This window comes from Carex rostrata, chromosome 1 (assembly GCF_964058835.1).
Source record: "Carex rostrata chromosome 1, lpCarRost1.2, whole genome shotgun sequence".
Taxonomy (NCBI): Eukaryota; Viridiplantae; Streptophyta; class Magnoliopsida; order Poales; family Cyperaceae; genus Carex; species Carex rostrata.
Window position 1 is genome coordinate 17348574 of NC_135918.1, and position 16451 is coordinate 17365024.

Below are 16451 nucleotides of genomic sequence, written 5' to 3' on the forward strand. Positions count from 1 at the left end.
TTTCGATGTAGAATTGTAGATAAATCACAATTTGAGAAGGTTGTTATAGAGATTTTGGAGATCCAAGTAGATAAAGTTGCACGAGAAGAATCAGAGTCCTTGTCTCACTCTCAGGTGAATCTCTAATTCTCTAAAACTTGCTTTTCAATCATATAATATTTGTGGCACCATATGCACATGATCTCTGATCTGTGTGTGTTGGAACTACAAGCTGACACGTGTAGTTGGTGCCACACCAGATCTAGAGGAGTAAATCAAGGAAGTGGATCAGGCCAAATATTTCTTGAAGATGAATCAAGACATGTATGTGCCCCTGGTGGAATCTACAGAATTGGTTGATTTCTCTATTATTGGATGGTGTTTAATTTCTACCAAAAATAGTTAGCTGGAGAATCTTTTCTGATTTTGTACGTGTACATGATGTGCTACCTCTAATGGGGCATATAAGCTCTCTTTCTCTAAGAAACAAAAATAAGAGAGAAAGAGAGAATTTTTCTGTATTGTGTGAGTTGTAACTGAATTTCTTTGAGATGAAATAAAATATTGGGTGGGTATGTGTGTACGGTGGAGTGCGCTATAGGCGATACCACGTTAAAATCTCTGTGTTCGCTTGATCACTTTTTCTGTGATGCTGTTATGAATTTTGTCAGTGTGCATTGTTTCATATTAACATAAGGCTGCTCACTCGAGAATGAAAGAAGAAAGAGACGAAACAGAAGAAAGTTTCAAAACCTCCCATAGTGATTTGGATAATTCTGGGAAGCCTGACAATGTGTCAATTGTCAAATGATGATTTGTATGAAGTTTTTAATTGGGACAACCAAGAGATGGAGCAAGAACAATTTGTGTTTTCAAACTCATTTCTCAAGGCTAAATAAGAATCGGGTTGCATCAGTTTTTGTTGGAAATAATACATTCGGGTACACTTAGCATAATCCATACCGTATTTTTGCAAATTATACACTTAGCTATTTTCTTTGCCTTCCTTTTCTTTTCTGATAAACAAACTGGGTCGTTTACCATTGCTCTTTTTCTGTTGCATTAAAGCAACTGGCAAACAGCTAGTTACTTAGGCTAATAGATCCATTAATTATATTATTTTTTTATTTTTAGCATTATGTCATTATCCTTAAAGGCTAGTAAAGCCTTATATTATGTATCTATAGCTGTGATGTAGATATGTATTGTAAATTTATGATCAATACATCAATAAAACAATCAATTTAATTATCTCGCTAGCTGTTTTTAGTAGTTTTTCCATTCACACCTAAACAATGTTCTATTTGCCGATGCATCCTCTTGTTCTATGTGTTTGGCCGATAACATGTTATTATCTCTGAGCATAATGTGCTGTGTTCTTTGTATCTTACCATCTCTCAAATAACTGGCCAAACAGGTTAAGTCTGATACTAATGTATATGAGAGCCTGATATGGAGGGTCATAGCAACCTCATGAATTATCAACGATTTGGATCTAATGTACCTATTTTTTTTTCTCAATGTTGAGTGTATTCAAGTCTAATTGCCTTGGATTGGCTTAGGAATGTAAAGATATTCTAGTAATTCATATAGGGGGTGTTTGGTTCTCGCTATAGGCCATTCTAGGGAATAGAAGAATTTCACGTAATGTAACCGTTCAAATTTTTCCATGTGCAGATCTCAACGAATTTTTCTTTTCATGCGTGAATCTCCATGAAGATCAACAGATGGGATCATAATAACTTGTTCCTGTTATTCCTTTGGAATAACAACAGATTTATTTCCCTTGCGGAGAGGCTGTGCTTTACATGCATTGATGAGGAAAAAGGTCGATAATACCCCTGAAAGCATTGATGAACCAAGTCCACTCAAAACACCCAAAAGAAAAACACCACTAAGAAAAATTTCTGATGATTCTCCCTCCCGATCAAATTACAACAACAATGAGACAGTATTCGCGAGGGTAAAAAGTGACTTTTCGATTGATATTACACCAAATAGAAAAATGGTGCTCAGGAGGAGAACCAACAACTGCTCAATTGGTATTACACCAAATGTTCCTAAGAACACAAATAATTCTAAAAAGAGGCCAGCAACGGCAAGCCCCAAAGTTGAAAGAAAAAAAATAAAATTGTGAAATTTGTGAGTATAGATCCTCTTAAATTATTCTAAAATTATTGGCCTCCTTGTATCCTCCCGAAAGTTGAAAAAAAAAATTCTAAAATTATTGGCCTCCTTGTATTCTATCTGGTGGTCAAAGCATGGAGTCCGGATCCTCTTAAAAGTAACTCAAATTGTGAGTTTAGATCCGGACCGTCTAATCAAATAACAACAACAGCCAATTTAGCAGTCTCAGCACTAGAAGCACCGCTCCATCCGGTTTGTAACTCCACATTTACCAAAACGCTGGAGTGATAAAAGAAGTCAGGAGGTGCTCGAAATTTTAACGGGGACCCAGGTTCGGAACTCAGATAATGGGTTCTGGATATTTTTGAATACGCGGACTCAAATAATGAGTCTAGTAATGAATTTTAATTTTTAAATCTGTTTTTAGCTTAAACTTTATATGTGATCCGCATAGACATTTTTAATGTGGTAGCAAGCTGTATACGTTTATGTGGCCGTATGTTACAACACTGGTGAGAACTAAATGAAAATAAATTGGTAGACACGATAAGAAACATGAAAAGGGACATACATTATTAGATTGGTCTAAGTTACAACACCGCATTTTACAATAGAGAGAAATAAATGATGCCTTGCTTTAATTCATCTCCTCTGAAAAGAAATTGTTGAATCTGACATAGATATATTGGAAAAAGGGGGAATTTCATGTATATTCCTCAAAAGTTTTAATATTACATATTTATCTCTCCAAATCAATAATTACATATTCTTTTACCGAGAAGAAGGAAACATAGAAATGTGACCAAAACATGGCATACACTTTTTTAAAAAGACAAGAACACTAGCCTTAGAAGGAAAAATAGAAGGGTAAAATGAGAATAAATAGAAAGTTAATGTTATATATACTGAATTGGATAATTATGTGAGTTTGTACCGTTTTTAAGGATAAATATGTAATTATTGATTTTAGAGGGATAAGTATTAAATATTGAAACTTTTAAGGAATTTACATGGAAATTTCTCCTTGGAAAAATTATAATTTAAGTAATCTTCACGCAATAAGTTAAAGTTTGGTAGTGTAGGGACCACCATATGCATCAGCAGAGAAATGGAATAATTTGATCCTTAATTTGTAATCTTTCAAAATTGAAATATTAAAAAAAACCTAAATGAATCAGTTGGCTGACCAAAAAATATAAATAAAGAAGGAATTGGTTCGCATGCAGTTACACCCAAAGTTGATCCTTAATTTGAAAACTGTGAACAGAGTAAAAATCAAATTTTCAGAAAAATAAGATTATTTGTTTATTTTAATTTTAGAAATGGTAAAAATAAAAATTTCTGTAACAAAATTCACCAGTAAACTCTTCCAATCACAGGTAACAGTAATTGTAACAAGTCCTAAAAGCACCCCCTCAACATAAAAGAAAAGAGAGAACCATTTATTTCCCTTGCCAACAGTCCTCATATGATAATTCAGATAACACATTGTTATGTAAAACTCAAGAGAAGGGAAATGAAAGTACCTTTTCTTGGGTTATGTTTGGAATTTCGTTTTTTTTTATGGATAAAATTAAAAATAATTACCAAGAGGCCGTTACAAATCTAGTTTGATGTAAAGCCATGAAAAAAGAAATAAAAGTCTTAAAAAAAATAAAACTTGAATAATTATATAGAAAATCATACATAAGTATAAAAATTTGAACATAAATGGAATCTCCCACCTATACATTAATTGAACATAAATGGAATCTCCCACCTATACGAATATATGTTTTGTAACTTTTTTCAAAAGTTGACAAAAGAAGTATATTTGGAAAAAAAAAAAAAAAAACTTGGTCCAGATAGGTAGATTTCCAACCTTGAACTAATGTGGCTTAATTGGCAGTTGATTGCATCCCTTGTAAAAAAGACAAGAAATGTGACTAAAACATGGCATACACTTTTTAAAAAAGATGAAAACACTAGTCTTAGAAGGAAAAATAGAAGGGTAAAATGAGAATAAATAGAAAGTTAATTTTATATATAATCAATTGGATAATTATGTGAGTTTGTACAATTTTTAAAAATAAATATGTAATTATTGATTTTGGAGGAATACTACGTAATATTGAAACTTTTAAATGATATACATCAAAATTCCTCTTTGGGAAAAATCTAGTTTAAGTCAGATCTAGAATCTTCACGCAATAAGTTGAAGTTAAAGTTAAAAGTTTGGTAGTGTAGGGACCACCATATGCAGTGGCAGAGACATGGACCTACAAATTAGTGATCTTTCAAAATTAAAATATTAAAAAACCTAAATGAATTGGTTGGCTGTCCTTCTCTACATATGTAAATTATACAGCTAGCTAATCTTTGATAATGCACAAAGTTATCAGTAAACTTCTCCCTTTCTCTCTCCAATTTCTGAAATCAGAAAAAAGTTGAATCCACACAGACCCACTTTCTTTCAGTAGATGGCAGAAAAAATAGCACTGGCCGGGCTTGGGTGGGTCGTATCCCCTGTTGTGAAAGATCTCGTCAAGAAGAGCATCTCCTACCTAGGAAGCGACATCGCCAGAGGCCTCGAAGATTTGGAGACGGTTCTCCTGCCGCAGTTCGAGCTAACAATCGAAGCAGCACAACACAGCCCCCATAACGCCAAGCTCACCAGGTGGCTGACTCGTCTGAAGAATGCTTACTTTGACGCTGAGGCTATCCTCCATGAGCTCGAGTACAAGCATCTCAAAAGCAAGGCCAAAGGAAAGGACAAGAAGCTATTGGTACTGTTAGTCTATTCATGACCTTTTATTCATGATCTTTTGTTATTTTGTTTTATATTATATATTTAGTAAAAGGTTGAAAATAGTAATTAACTACAAGAATGAGACCTTTTGTTATTTTGTTTTATATTATATATTTAGTAAAAGGGTGCAAATAGTAATTAACTACAAGAATGGAAGATTAACTGTGAAAAAGGTGACTATCTGCGAGGGTACACTGACTGAAAGATGTTTTTTCTATTAGCGACGATAGTATCCGTGAGGGTATACCGGTAGTTAGGGGGGGGGGGGGGGGGGGGGGGGGGGGGGAGGGGGCAAAAAAGCTCGTAGCTCGTGACTCGATCGTGACTCGCACCTAACTCACTCGCTAACATCTTGCTCGTTACTGGACTGAGCTGTTAACGAGCTAGCTCGCCTCTAGCTCGTTTCATAATTAACAAGTTCAAGTTAGGGCCTAGCTTGGTCACCAGCTCGTGAGCGGCTAGACATCAATTTGTGAATTTGTGGGCATTTTATACTGTCTAGCTCGGTTCAGCTCGATCCAAAAAGTTTGTATAATTTATTTTCTTCTTAAAACAAGATCCGCCAAACCCAGCGAGCTAGCTCGTCAGCCTGCAAACTAGCTCGGGCTGGCTTGTCACGAGTTCAAGCTGAGGTTTTAGCTCGAATACCCTTGGTCCAACTCGCTTGGCTGTAGCTCAATCCATAATTAACAAGCTGAGTTAGGGCCAGCTTGTTGACACCCCTACCGACAATATCAGTTACGGATACTGTCCCATTCTTGTAGTAAAGAAAAGAAGAGTAGCAAAAATTTTCATACTATATTGATATTTTTCAACTCTCTTACATATTACAAATGATAACCCATCTATTTATAGGTTACATGATGCCTTTTAGATATCTTATAACATAAACAACATTAATCATGACACAAGTATCAAGTGCATAAATTGCACATTCTAACATAGCACTAGAAACTATAAACATTTAATCTATCTAGAAAATCCAAAATACATTAACTCAAACATTTGACTAATTGACCAATTTAATTAGTTTACTATTTCTCAAACTAAAACATTAATTTCAACAGGTACGTCTCTCCTCTAAACCCATTATCAAACCTCTTGCAAAATTCGCCGACCAGGTGACAAAAAAGGCTTCTCTGTTGTCTTCTCAAAAGAGAAAGTTGTTGAAACGACTGAACAAGCTCAAGGAGATTGCAGCAGAAGCCAAGGATTTGCGTAATTTACTAGGAAACAATTCTGTAATAGCTGGTAATAACCGTCCTATCACCACTTTTCTCCTTGCTCACAAAGTTTTTGGTCGTGATGGAGAACGTGACCATATAATTAAATTTCTGTTGGATGGTGGAGATCATGATGGAGATCGTTACTCGGTTATTGCAATAACCGGCATGGGTGGTGCTGGCAAGACTACACTTGCACAGTACATTTATAATGATCCAAGGGTAAAGAAACACTTTCCTATTAGAATGTGGATCTGCATATCCCGAAACTTAGATATCACTAAGTGCACAAAGGAAATGATTGAGTGTGTCTTAGGAGGGAAATGCCCTAAAATACACAATTTAGGTGTCCTACAAGACAAACTCCTAGAAATATTACCTGAATCTGACAATATCATGCTCGTACGAGATGATGTTTGGTATGATAAAGAAGGAGGAGAAAATGAATGGGACAACCTCTTAAAACCATTTGCTTTCCGTGGAGCAAAATGTAAAATTGTGGTAACTAGTCGTACATCATGGTCCTTTCCTAATGCATTACAACCTAGCAAACTTACTGAGTTGAGTGATCTGGCACTTGATGATTTCATATCACTTTTGAGATATCATGCAATTGATGGTTTGCTCAGTAATCCACAATTAAAGAATGATTTGAGTGATTTGAGTGATATTGTGGACCAGATTGCTAAAAGTATGAGTAAATCGCCTTTGGCAGCAAAGGTTGTTGGCAACCAGCTGCGTGAACAGCCAGATATCTCGTTTTGGCGAGCTACTCTAGAAAATGTCGACTTGAGCGACACGAGAAAGATTTTGATGTGGAGCTTTCATCGCTTCGAAGTGCAATTACAACGATGCTTCTTATTTTTTAGTGTTTTTCCCAAAGGTACAAGATTTGATGATGTAGTGCCTTATTGGGTGGCACTTGATTTTATCCAGCCCTCAGATGATAATAGAAATGTTGAAGATATAGGTTTGGAATACTTTGAAATAATGGTAGCAAACTCTATTTTTCACCCGGTGGATGAAACTCATAAATGGTATACCATGCATGATCTCTTTCACGATCTTGCAGAAAACCTCTCTGTTGGAGATTGCTTTAGGGTAACAAATGTTGAGAGAGAAATTCCTTCAACTGTGCAGCATGTATTTATCAGAGTTAACAATGAAATTCTGAAAGAGAAACTATCTAGTATATGTAGTTTAAGTAACTTGCGTACCCTTATCTTGGGTAATCCATCTATTGAGGATATCAGTGAAATATTTCCCAAGATATCTACAGAAAAAATTACAAATTTGAGGGTATTAGAAGTATGGTCCAGGGGCTATAAAACACTGCCAAGAGGTCTAGGAGATGTTAGGAACTTACGCTTGCTAGATATAGGGCATAGTTCAATTGAGGAGTTGCCAGATTCAATATTGCAACTCTATCATCTTCAGTTTCTACTTTTACCCTTATGTGTAAAGACTCTTCCAACAAAATTGTGTAACTTGATCAAGTTGCGACACATTGTGCTGTATGATAGTGATTATAATAAGGTCAATACCTTACCTCCAGTACCTTACCTGGGCAAATTAACTTCACTCCAAAGTTTGGATGTATTCCATGTGAGAAAAGAGGAAGGATACAAGCTACAACAACTGGGATGTTTGAAGGAGATTGGTGGCTCACTAAAAATAGTAAATCTAGAGAATGTTAGAGATAAAGAAGAAGCTATTCAGGCGAGGCTAATTGAAAAACCCAAACTTAAAAAGCTGGAGTTGGTGTGGGCTGAGTCAGTTGAAATTAATGACTTAGAAATAGAGGTTATTGAGGCCCTACAACCTCCAACAAACCTAGAGTGGCTTAGAATTGATGGTTATAGGGGATCCACATATCCAACCTGGTTGCAGGATGGTTTCTTTATAGAGAATGCAAAAGGTGTCAGATTTTACAATTGTAATGCTCTGACAATTCTTCCCCCAAATTTTCATCAATACCGTCAGTGCTCAGAAATCGTTCTTGAAAATTTAGGGGCTTTGAGAGAATTATCTACTTTTCCAGAATGCCTTGCTACATTATCGATCATTAAATGTCCGTGTTTGATTTTAATATGTGAGAATGAGTTGCGAGTAAATGAAAACCAGAGCAAAATGGAAAGTGGATTTCTGGAATTTTTTGTTGATGATGATACAGATGTACTTGATCATGAACTTAAAAGCTTTAAGCAAACGATCTCAGTAGAAAACTATGGAGAGGAGCTTCAAATTTTGGAAAGCTCTGTACGGGATAATGCATGGGAGCACTCCCGAAATATAAATGTAAATAGAGCTTGGTGGACTTGTCATGTGGAACGGATGAACTTTATTTTCAGATCCAACACTCGAGCAAATAAATTGAAATTACCCTCCATGCTTCGCATCCTTCATCTTGGCTATTGTTGTATATCTGATGGAGCATTGTCGGATTGCCTGAGAGAAATGGTTACTCTTGAGGAACTATACCTATCGGGCATCATGACAATAACCACACTTCCACCAATACAAGTCTTAGAATCTCTACAGAGCCTCCGAGTAGTAGAGATAAAAGACTGTTGGTATCTAAGATCACTCGGTGGTCTGCATGCAATCCCTAATCTCCAGCGCTTTTGGATAGGCAGGTGTTGGTGTGTTGACATGTTTAGAAAGTCATTGCAACAATTTGACAAGTTCAACCAATTTGTTCCAACAGTCAGTGACAATTCACCGCTGCCCCCCACTCTGCAGTCCCTTAAAATTAAAACTTGTGTAGTTCCTCAGACTATTTTAAACAGCAATTTTCCATTCCTCCAGGATGTTGAAATTAACAATTGCATCTTGGATGGATTCTTACCAATTCGGCAGCTAACCTCACTTAAATCATTGGTGCTTTATAACTGTCACGGTCTTAGAGTCATTCAGGGCTTAGAATCTCGTCCTTCTATTAATGAGCTTGTGCTACTTCGACTTCCAGATCTTTTTATAGAATCTGTTCTGGATTCTTGGCAAGGTTGCCGAGAACAACTATATATCAGTAGCTTGGCGATGTTGAACAAACTTTTATCATCCCAAGATTTTTTTGCTCCGCGAGTTTTGTGTATACAACATTGTGAAGAAGAAAAATTTTCATTTGAGGAATCTGATCACCTTCAATCTATCAAGACTCTCGCATTTTTCGATTGCAAAACACAGTACCTACCAATAACTTTGAGTGGCTTCTCTACGCTCAAGTATATACATTTTGAAGACTGTCATGAAATATCGAGGTTGCCAGAACTGCCAGGATCAGTCCAAAGGATTAGAATAAGTGGTTGTCCAGTGTTAAGGGAAAGGTGTCAACCAAATGGTGTAGACTGGCACAAGATTCAATGCATACCACATAGAGTGATTCAATGATTTCAGACGGGCTCCAACCTTTGTCCCCTTCTTGCAATAGGTAATAGCTCTTTTTCTCTCTGTTTTTTTTTTTTTTCATTTTTCTCTATTCTTTGCATGATATTTGACTAAACATCATTGCATTTACATAACTTTTTCAGGAATAACATTAAATCTATGGAAAAATTCTTATTCGAGCATTAACTCTAAGGATGACCTATTCAGGAATAACATTAAATCTATGGAAAAATTCTTATTCGAACATTAAATCTAAGGATGACCTATTCAACAATAACATTTTAGGTAGGTACTCGATCGGAGTTTTTTACTACTAAATTTCTTATTCGAGCATGCTTTTGTTTACTTGTTATGAATAAATCAAAGTGCACGAGGTTTTAGTTTGAGTCCTAAATGTAAATTTGGCTCTCCTTTTTTCTTATGCTTTCATTACATTAATGTTTTATGAATATGACAAATTTAATTTATACAGTATATACAATGGCAAAAAACAAGAAAAAACAGAGGCAGTACCGATGCCGATGCAAATGCCTCAGAAAAAAGTGAATCTACCTCATCAAATCCGGCAAAGTAGAAGGAAAGGTATATTACTATATTTTCATTATTTATGGATTGGGTACCAGTATCACATTATTTTTAAATTCTGCCAGCATCACATTCAGTCCTGTGTACACCTGTATACATCTTGTTTGGTTTAATCCTTCTAAGCATGTATATGGCTCTGGCACTTTCTTTTTGGCTAAAATTTGAACAGGTTATTAGTGTCGTTACCTGTTGAGAAATAAGATAATTGTGTCAAAAAGGAAAGAATTTAGCTAGCATCCAAAATATAGCTGTTATAACTTAATTATATACCTAGCTTAATCATTGTAATTAGACATATACAAAATCTAGCATTTTACGAAAGCAACAAACAGCTGCAATAGAATTGGACTATAAATATCCATGTAATGTTCATGTAATAGATCATGAGTGAGTCTATGGTACTATGCATATCACGGGTTGTTACCGTGCTACGGCTTTATATTAGAGTTTTCAAATCCTAACGGTCGATCCGAACCGTTCATCTTGTTCTCCATATTAATATGTGGTTGGAGACCAAATTTTACATTTGTTTGAAAAAATTTTACTATTTTTTTAGATATTTAGAAAATCACTTGATCTGAAAATTCTGGACCATCCAAAAACAGTGATTTTCAATAAATCTAAAAAAATAGTAAACAAATTTAAAAAAAATGTAAAATTTGGTCTCCAACCACATATTAATATGGAGAACAAGATGAACGGTTCGGATCGACCGTTAGGATTCGAAAACTCAAATATAGAGCCTTAGCACGGTGCCAAATCGTAATATGCATAGTACCATAGACTCACTCATAGATCATAACAAATCAATAAAAGTTCATTAATTCTTCATTTCTCAAATCTTAACAGTATTTTTCTTTCGATGCACTGGCCATGAGCGATTTGGTAGCCCTAGTGAAATATAACCCCAAATGTTGCCAATAGTTATAGTTGTTTATTTATCTGATTTTGTTCTTACCAAGAGTTTGATTTTCTTTTTCTCTTAGATGTTGACCAGAAAAGGAATGCTTCTTCCAATGGCTAAATGCTCTTTCTAACAGCTCTTGAGCCTTATATCCATTATAATAGAAAGTTGGTATGTATTGTAAACTTATGTGAAATTATATAATCAATGCAAATCAATTTCATCATAATTTCAAGTAGTTCTCTTCCTCATTTCTCCCTTCAGTTTTACTTAATTTATATAGGCTTTTGAGAAATTTGTGTGGGTCCTCGATTATATTTTTGTTTTGTACTTTAACTAGCACAAGACAAAGAGGCGGCCTCAAGGAACTCCAATGGTGATTCAAGGTATTTGCAATCCATTTTCTCGATTTTCTAATTAATCTGATTAAATTTTTAAGTCGTATTTTTCTCTGGTTGCTTACTCTTGCTGTCCCAGAAGGAGAGAGCAGGAGGAATTCGAGTTTTTTTTTTTTATTTATTTGACGGGGATGAAGAAGAAAACAGCAGTCATGTCCCACCCCACAGGAGACGTTGGAACCGACCGATAAATAATTTAAACTGTCACACCTATATAAACCGATCGTCCTCAAGCTGGTCGACCCGATTTGAAATTTAGTTGTCCTACAAGGTTATTTACTAAAATATCTCTGAGGAGTATTAAACAATAAAATAATTAGTCAAAGCATCTCAGAAGATCTGCTTATCTCCTTTTTTATTGCCAGTTCTTTGTCTAGATTGACTGTTTCTATTTTTTTTTGTCATTTATGTTATAGGGGATACGAAAAAGACACCAGTTAAAAATTAGAATTCAACAGTGAGATGAGAGACACCCAACACCTGTGCGTGATGCCATCATCCATCACCTCATTGGTTAAAACTTATTCTTTTTATAACATGGATTTCTCCAATTCTCAACCTTGTTTGACTGTTCATCATAGGATGATATTGAAGTGATACAAGAATTTCATAAAATATAAACCAAAGTGCTGACTGTATTTTTTTCGATGTAGAATTGTAGATAAATCACAATTTGAGAAGGTTGTTATAGAGATTTTGGAGATCCAAGTAGATAAAGTTGCACCAGAAGAATCAGAGTCCTCGTCTCACTCTCAGGTGAATCTCTAATTCTCTAAAACTTGCTTTTCACTCGTATAATATTTGTGGCATCATATGCACATGATCTCTGATCTGTGTGTGTTGGAACTACAAGCTGACACGTGTAGTTGGTGCCATACCAGATCTAGAGGAGTAAATGAAGGAAGTGGATCAGGCCAAATATTTCTTGAAGATGAATCAAGACATGTATGCGCCCCTGGTGGAATCTACAGAATTGGTTGATTTCTCTATTATTGGATGGTGTTTAATTTCTACCAAAAATAGTTAGCTGGAGAATCTTTTCTGATTTTGTACGTGTACAGGATGTGCTACCTCTAATGGGGCATATAAGCTCTCTTTCTCTAAGAAAAAAAAATAAGAGAGAAAGATAGAATTTTTCTGTGCTGTGTGAGTTGTAACTGAATTTCTTTGAGATGAAATAAAATATTGGGTGGGTGGGTGTGTACCGTGGAGTGCGCTATAGGCGATACCACGTTAAAATCTCTGTGTTCGCTTGATCACTTTTTCTGTGATGCTGTTATGAAATTTGTCAGTGTGCATTGTTTCATATTAACATAAGGCTGCTCACTCGAGAATGAAAGAAGAAAGAGACGAAACAGAAGAAAGTTTCAAAACATCCCGTAGTGATTTGGATAATGCTGGGAAGCATGACTTTGTGTCAATTGTCAAATGATGATTTGTATGAAGTTTTTAATTGGGACAACCAAGAGATGGAGCAAGCACAATTTGTGTTTTCAAACTCATTTCAGAACGCTAAATAAGAATCGGGTTGCATCAGTTTTTGATGGAAATGATACATTCGGGTACACTTAGCATAATCCAGACTGTATTTTTGCAAATTATACCCTTAGCTATTTTCTTTGCCTTCCTTTTCTTTTCTGGTAAACAAACTGGGTCGTGTACCGTTGCCTTCCTTTTCTTTTCCATTAAAGGAACTGGCAAACAGTTAGTTACTTAGGCTAATAGATCCATTAATTATATTTTATTTTTTATTTTTAGCATTATGTCATTATCCTTAAAGGCAAGTAAAGCCTTATATGATGTATCTATAGCTGTGATGTATATATGTATTGTAAATTTATGATCAATACATCAATAAAACAATCAATTTAATTATCTCGCTGGCTGTTTTTAATAGTTTTTCCATTCACACCTAATCAAAGTTCTTTTTTCCGATGCCTCCTCTTGTTCTATGTGTTTGGCCGATAACATGTTATCTCTGAGCATAATGTGCTGTGTTCTTTCTATCTTACCATCTCTCAAATAACTGGCCAAACAGGTTAACTTCTGATGAAGGGCTTGTAGAGCGGCTGTGCTTTACATGCAGTGATGAGGAAAAGGTCGATAATACCCCTGATAGCATTGATGAACCAAGTCCACTCAAAACACCCAAAAGAAAAACACCTCTAAGAAAAATTGCCGATGATTCTCCCTCGATATCAAATGGAAAAATGGTGCTCAGGAGGAGAACCAACAACTGCTCGATCGCTATTACACCAAATGTTCCTAAGAACACAAATAATTCTAAAAAAGAGGCCAGCAACGGCAAGCCCGAAAGTTGAAAAAAAAATTCAAAGGTGAAAACAGGATTCCAATGTGACATTGAAGATTGCAACATGAGTTTTAAAACCAAGAAAGACTTAGACTTACACTAAAAGGATATATGTCCAGAAGAGAGATGCGGTAAGATATTATTCTCGCATAAATACACGAGGAGTCACCAAAAAGTGCACATAGATGAGCGGCCATTAGAGTGCCCATGGAAAGGTTGCGAGATGAGGTTCAAGTGGATGTGGGCCCGCACCGAGCATATAAGAGTGCACACTGGTGACCGGCTGTACATTTGTACTGAGAGAGGTTGTGGAAAGACATTTCAGTTTGTGTCAGATTTCAGCCGACACAAGAGAAAGACTGGCCATTCAGCAAAGAAGTAAAATTAGTAGTTGTAGTAGTGTCGGTGTTAGTGAGAGTTTGTGTAAATTGAGTATAATAGATTCTCTGTAGGATTTGGAGCTTGGTTTTGTTTTGTTGAAATTTAGTATCCTTATCAAACTTCAAACTGGATCTTGTTTGCCATGTAGGAACAACAAACTTAGTTCCTTTGGAAAGGAACTTGTTTTAAAGTACTAGAAAAGAACTGAATGTTGATGTATTATCAGAGGTTTTTCAACTCCAATTTATTCGTCTCTACCAGTCACATTGTTAAAATTTGTCATGACTCGTGAAGCATTTTGTTTGTTTTTTGCTGCTTATTCCATTTTTTTTTCTTAATCTTTTTTTTTTTTAATATTTGTAATTATTCATGCTATTAACTGAGAGGATCACATTTCTTTCAAATCAAAGTTACAAAATTATTGGCCTCCTTGTATTCTATCTGGTGGTCAAAGCATGGAGTCCGGATCCTATTAAAAGAAAGTCAAATTGTGAGTTTAGATCCGGACCGTCTGATCAGAATCTGGGTCAACTTGGTCTGAGGTGGAATGCACAGGATCCTTTTAATATTCATGCTATAAATCAAATAGGACGGTCTGGATCTAAACTCAAAATTTGTGAGAGTTAATGTTTTAAATACAGTTTTAGTGCGATATCTGAATTTTCATGCAAACTTATATATGCGGATTTTAAAATAAAGAACATACAACAAACAACAGCCACTTCAGAAAATATTTTAGTCCAATAAACAGCACTGAGAGCAATAAAAAACAATTGTAAATGGGTAGAATTAATTGGGCTGCGGCGCAGCACTAGATGGCGATTTATTGGGTAGAATTAGCTTCAGCACTAGAAGCGCCGCAGCAGCCCATTTATTGCCAAGCATTTACACGTACCTCCATTTACTGGGCTGCATTGGAGTCCAACAACAACAGCCCATTTAGCAGTCTCATCACTAGAAGCACCGCTCCATCCGGTTTGGAACTCCACATTTACCAAAACGCTGGAGCTATATATGTTGTATGGACACGGGTAAGGGTATCGTATCGGATATGATACGGATACAGCGATATGCTAATTTTTAAATATCTCGGATACGATACGGCTACTATATAGATTTTATTTTAATTATTTTATTAATTTAACACTTGTATTATAAATGAAATATAAAAAATCAATGCAAGTATAAGCTAAATGCAAAGCTAGTAGCTTAAGATAACAAGTGTAAGGAGAACTAGCCTTTGGTCTAGTGACAAAGGCACATGGTTTCTATATGAGAGGTCATGGATTCGAAACCCGGCTTGACTTCCAACTTTTACTCAAAAAAAAAAGATAACAAGTGTAAGATAGTGTAATGGGTAAGTGATATGGTGCTTATGCATTAGATCCTGGGTTCGAATCTTGGGTTCGCCGGAAAAAAAAAATTGCATTGCGCGGTTCACAGGACCCAGTCCATGCGTGGTGCACAGTGTCCGTTTCAATCAGTATCTGAGCTGTATTGGCCCATTTCAGTCCGTATCGGAACCGTATTAGATAATTAGAGATACGCCACGTCATTCAATACGCCAGCTGACATATCTAGTACGTATTGAGTCCCGTATCCAATACGCACCCGATACAGATACAGAGCCCAATTGAAAGTATCCGAGTAACTTAGCGCTGGAGTGATAAAAGAATTCAGGAGGTATAATGAGTTCTGGATATTTTTTAATATGCGGACTCAAATAATGAGTCTGGTAATGAATTTTAAATTTTTTAAATCCGTTTTTAGCTAATTAGACTTTATATGTGATCCACATAGATATTTTTAATGTAGTAGCAGGCTATTTACGTTTATGCGGCCATATGTTACAACACTTGTGAGAACTAAATGCAAATAAATTGGTAGACACAATAAGAAACATGACAAGGGACATAAATTATTAGATTGGTCCAAATTACAACACCGCATTTTATAACACAGAGAACTAAATGAAAATGATGCCTTGCTTTAATCCATCTCCTCTGGAAAAAAAAAATTGTTGACTCTGAAATAGACATATTGGCAAAAGGGGGAATTTCATATATATTCCTCAAAAGTTTTAATATTATATATTTATCTCTCTAAAATCAATAAATACATATTCTTTTATTGAGAAGAAGGAAACATAGAAACGTGACCAAAACATGGCATACACTTTTAGAAAAAGACAGGAACTAGCCTTTGAAGGAAAAATAGAAGGGTAAAAAGAGAACAAATAAAAAGTTAATGTTATATATACTGAATTGGATAATTATGTGAGTTTGTACCGTTTTTAAGGATAAATATGTAATTATTGATTTTAGAGGGATAAGTATTAAGTATTGAAACTTCTAAGGAATTTACATGG

At 35.5% G+C, this 16451-nt stretch overlaps 2 protein-coding genes across 9 annotated transcripts in view; both read left to right on the forward strand.

Moving 5' to 3' along the window:
• LOC144561698 (disease resistance protein RGA2-like) overlaps window positions 1-16451 on the forward strand; it is a 40894-nt gene that overhangs the window by 11762 nt on the left and 12681 nt on the right. For 3 of the 8 annotated variants that reach the window (XM_078310767.1, XM_078310782.1, XM_078310816.1), the window contains exon 8: window positions 12-1230. The gene's annotated coding sequence lies outside the window, so the exon portion shown is untranslated. Of the gene's footprint in view, window positions 1-11; window positions 1232-11075; window positions 11165-11333; window positions 11380-11470; window positions 11663-16451 lie in introns of those variants that run through there. The other 5 variants (XM_078310757.1, XM_078310806.1, XM_078310797.1 and 2 more) reach the window with 5 other exon arrangements.
• LOC144561664 (disease resistance protein RGA2-like) lies at window positions 4479-9547 on the forward strand. Its single transcript, XM_078310692.1, has 2 exons — window positions 4479-4871; window positions 5962-9547. Exons 1-2 carry the CDS (start codon window positions 4566-4568, stop codon window positions 9505-9507), a joined length of 3852 nt encoding a protein of 1283 aa, XP_078166818.1. The 5' UTR covers window positions 4479-4565; the 3' UTR covers window positions 9508-9547.

Excerpts from the sequence above, each read along its gene's own strand:
- LOC144561664 (XM_078310692.1), top strand. The coding sequence starts at position 4,566 with ATGGCAGAAAAAATAGCACTGGCCGGGCTTGGGTGGGTCGTATCCCCT. Across the intron at positions 4,872-5,961 it reads GAAAGGACAAGAAGCTATTG|GTACGTCTCTCCTCTAAACC; the intron begins GTACTGTTAGTC and ends TAATTTCAACAG.